We start from the raw sequence: 3092 nt of genomic DNA on the forward strand, positions 1-3092 counted from the left end.
GTTGTTCAGCATGGGGGTGAGTAGAAAATGAAGGCTAATCATGTTTTGGGTGTACTATTCCTTTAACCTCACACTGCTCCCCAGGCGCTGCACAACAGCAGCCCACTGCTAGGTAAATACCGAGCTCAATAAAGTTCAATTATTAAACATTTTAATTTGCCGTTTTAAGGGTTAGGTTTTGGATTTTTTTGTGGTTTATTCCAACTTTTGAAAATTTGAATTGAGAAAGCTTCCTGGAGAGGTGGAGAAACGTCTTCAAATCTTGGAAACCAAGTCCAGTGGATATTTTTTTGAATTTTTACGGAACTTTTGAAAAGTTTTTTTAGGTTATATTTTTTCGTAGTAAAATAATCCTTAGGTTTTTTTTCTTGCTTTATTTACTTAAGCCAGGGGTGTTTAAGTCCAGTCCTCAAGAGCTACCATCCTGGAACTTTTAGATGCACGTCTTATCTAACACACCTGAATCTAAAGGCTCAATCCCCTCATTTAGCTCAGCAGAGGCATAATAATAAGACTCATTTGAGTTAAGCGTGTTAAAATAGGGTGCATCAAAACGTTGAAGGATAGTAGCTGTTGAGGACTGAACTTGAGCATCCCTGACTTAAGCAATGGCCCAATTTGCAACAAAGTGAAGAAATTGGAAAATTGTGATGGTATATCAATCTTTTTTTTACGAAATTAAAATTTTATTTAATACCCATTCAGTGTTAAATTTTACTAAATCTTACTCTTAAATTTCATTTAATAGTAAGAGCATTGGTGCAAAGATCTGGTTTGAATGCATTTAACTGATTACCAACAGCCGAGTACTTTAAAATAGCTAATTTTCCAGTTTCATGTTTGCCTTTTCTGACTAGTTCAGGACCATCAAAGTTTGTGATATAGATAATATATCATTAAGTGTTAAAATACTGGCCTCTAAATTTCTAATAACATGCAAAAATCCAAATCTTAAGCCTTCTGAAACTCAGAGTGTATAAAAAGGTTAGTTTGCCAATTAGTATTTCATCCAAGGCATAACAATGACATTTGAAATAAACGAAAAGGTTCAATTATATTCTTTATGACTTAATCTTACCTTTTTCTCTCAGCAACAACAAAAATAAATCTTCAATTCCATTTTACATATTTCTACCAACTGTCGGAAGGAAGTTTACCAGATTCAGGGTCTCAGAATCTAATTTCAGGTGTTACCAATGTCCCTGCTATATTAGTGTTAGAGTTTATAAAGTTAGAAAGTGGATGCAGCTTTTTGGTAGACTTACCCAGCCATTTTCACAGATTGGAAATCCAACAAGCAAAACTTTTCAGAGATTTCACTGTTGAAACTGTGTTTGCTCTCTACAAAAAAAAGGTCACACCTTCCAAACACACCTGCTTTTAATACACCAGACTACACTGGGTCTTAATTACAATGCCTTTATTCATCAGCATGGGCCAGTGGCCACAGTATACCAGGAGGATGCATGACAAATCCAACCTCTTCTCTCTGGAATATAATCAGAAACTGCAACATACATTTTCTCCAATGTTTTCACAATTTAAAATTAAGTTACAAAGCATGCAAACATCTGACTAAATGTTAGTCGGCTTTTAGACGCTAAAGTAAGTTCCTGTGGTTAACAGGCCTCCCCTCAGTCTTAATCCTTAAACTATGATTTAAAGGAAATAGAGTTTGTATAGTTTACACATGAATCCCAAAGCTCCCGCTTTATTCGAGTGTTGGTGTTATACTCTGGATTTTCTTTGTTCATCCCAAGCAGCTCCAGCAGGTTGGTGCTGGACTGTGGCACATGGTTGCATCCGTCTCTGCAGCAGCAGGTGTGACTGATGTTGTATTCCACACCCCGATAGGAGATCATTTCATGGGAGTCGCAGAGTTTGGCATCCAAGCAGCCTTGAGAGGACAGGACGTGGACTGAGCCATACCGGCCCCGGGAACTGGAGCAGTGCTGGTGGGGCAGACACTCGCTGGTCATATTTGTGCAGGATTTGTTTTTGTGCTGCAGGGGACAGAAGTTACAAAGGAGGCTGGCTGCAGTTAAAGCAGGAAGGAGCAGAGAAGAAAGCAAAAGAGTAGAGGTTAGGTTCCAGCTAAGGATGCATGGCTGGATGTCCATTCTGATGAAACAGAAAAAAACCCATTAACTTCAGATAAGTTAGAGTTTTAAAGCATTTGTTTGAGTTTGTTCCTCACCTTCTTTTTCTCTGCAGCTCCATCATCCTGTAAATGGAAGCCTCCCTCCCCTAATTAAAATATGACTGATATCCAATCACAAACAGGTGTGTCTTAAAAACCCATTGCAGGTAACTATTGGTTGCTAAACAAACTTTTCAAACCAGCTTTAATCTTTCAGTTTATTCCTTTAAAACTAAATTGTATTCAGTGCTGTGAAAGAAAACATTTTGTGCAGCATTGCAAGCAAAAAAAATAACATTAAGGTAAAATGTCTACAGTGCCACCTGGTGGCCAATACAACAAATCACTGCATTGTTGAACAGAACAATTCAAGCTGCATCAGGTTGGTTTTAATTGTTCCATTATTGCCAGTCGGTGCCTTGCACTGAAATTAGTCTAGATTCAGTTTCTTAATCGAGCTCCTCCTTCTTGAAATTATGATCCGTAGTCAGAGGTTAACGACAGCTGTGACTCCTTGCACAAAGGTTCCTGGAAAGAAATTAAAAATAGAAATATTGGAGATGATCTTTCAATTATACGTCACTTCTAACAATATGACTTCATTAAACATTGCAAACAAACTGAATGTTTGGTACAATTAAAAATCCTGCAACCATCCTATGCAAGAATGTTTTACCCCATTGGGTCTTACAAAGAAACACTTGAACAGATGCTTTCATTGTGTACTGATAATAGAGGAAACGTGGAGATTTTGAAAAATAAAAAACTATGAGCACAAGTTTAAGGTTATTGAGTATGTTTCCACTGGTTTACACAGGGTCAAAATCACAATTACATGCCGGCTATTATGAGGATAATACTCGTTGGCAATTTGCAGTGGCATCACACTTTCAACTAGCCTCGTGAGACCATCCTGATCTCGTGAGCTTTCAAGGTTTCACTCGCAGATCAG

General features: G+C 37.8%; 1 protein-coding gene across 1 annotated transcript in view; it reads right to left on the minus strand.

The window, feature by feature from the left end:
• Positions 1-2237: 2237 nt before the first annotated feature.
• The window catches only part of LOC107092724 (uncharacterized protein C3orf18 homolog), a 7492-nt gene continuing 6637 nt past the window's right edge, over positions 2238-3092 (minus strand). Inside the window, exon 5 of the mRNA XM_015387352.1 lies at positions 2238-2668. Within this exon, the coding sequence (XP_015242838.1) occupies positions 2615-2668 (54 nt within the window). The 3' untranslated portion in view covers positions 2238-2614. The remainder of the gene's footprint in view (positions 2669-3092) is intronic.

The sequence above is a fragment of the Cyprinodon variegatus genome, unplaced genomic scaffold, assembly GCF_000732505.1.
Source record: "Cyprinodon variegatus isolate N-32 unplaced genomic scaffold, C_variegatus-1.0 Scaffold392, whole genome shotgun sequence".
NCBI classification, from domain to species: Eukaryota; Metazoa; Chordata; class Actinopteri; order Cyprinodontiformes; family Cyprinodontidae; genus Cyprinodon; species Cyprinodon variegatus.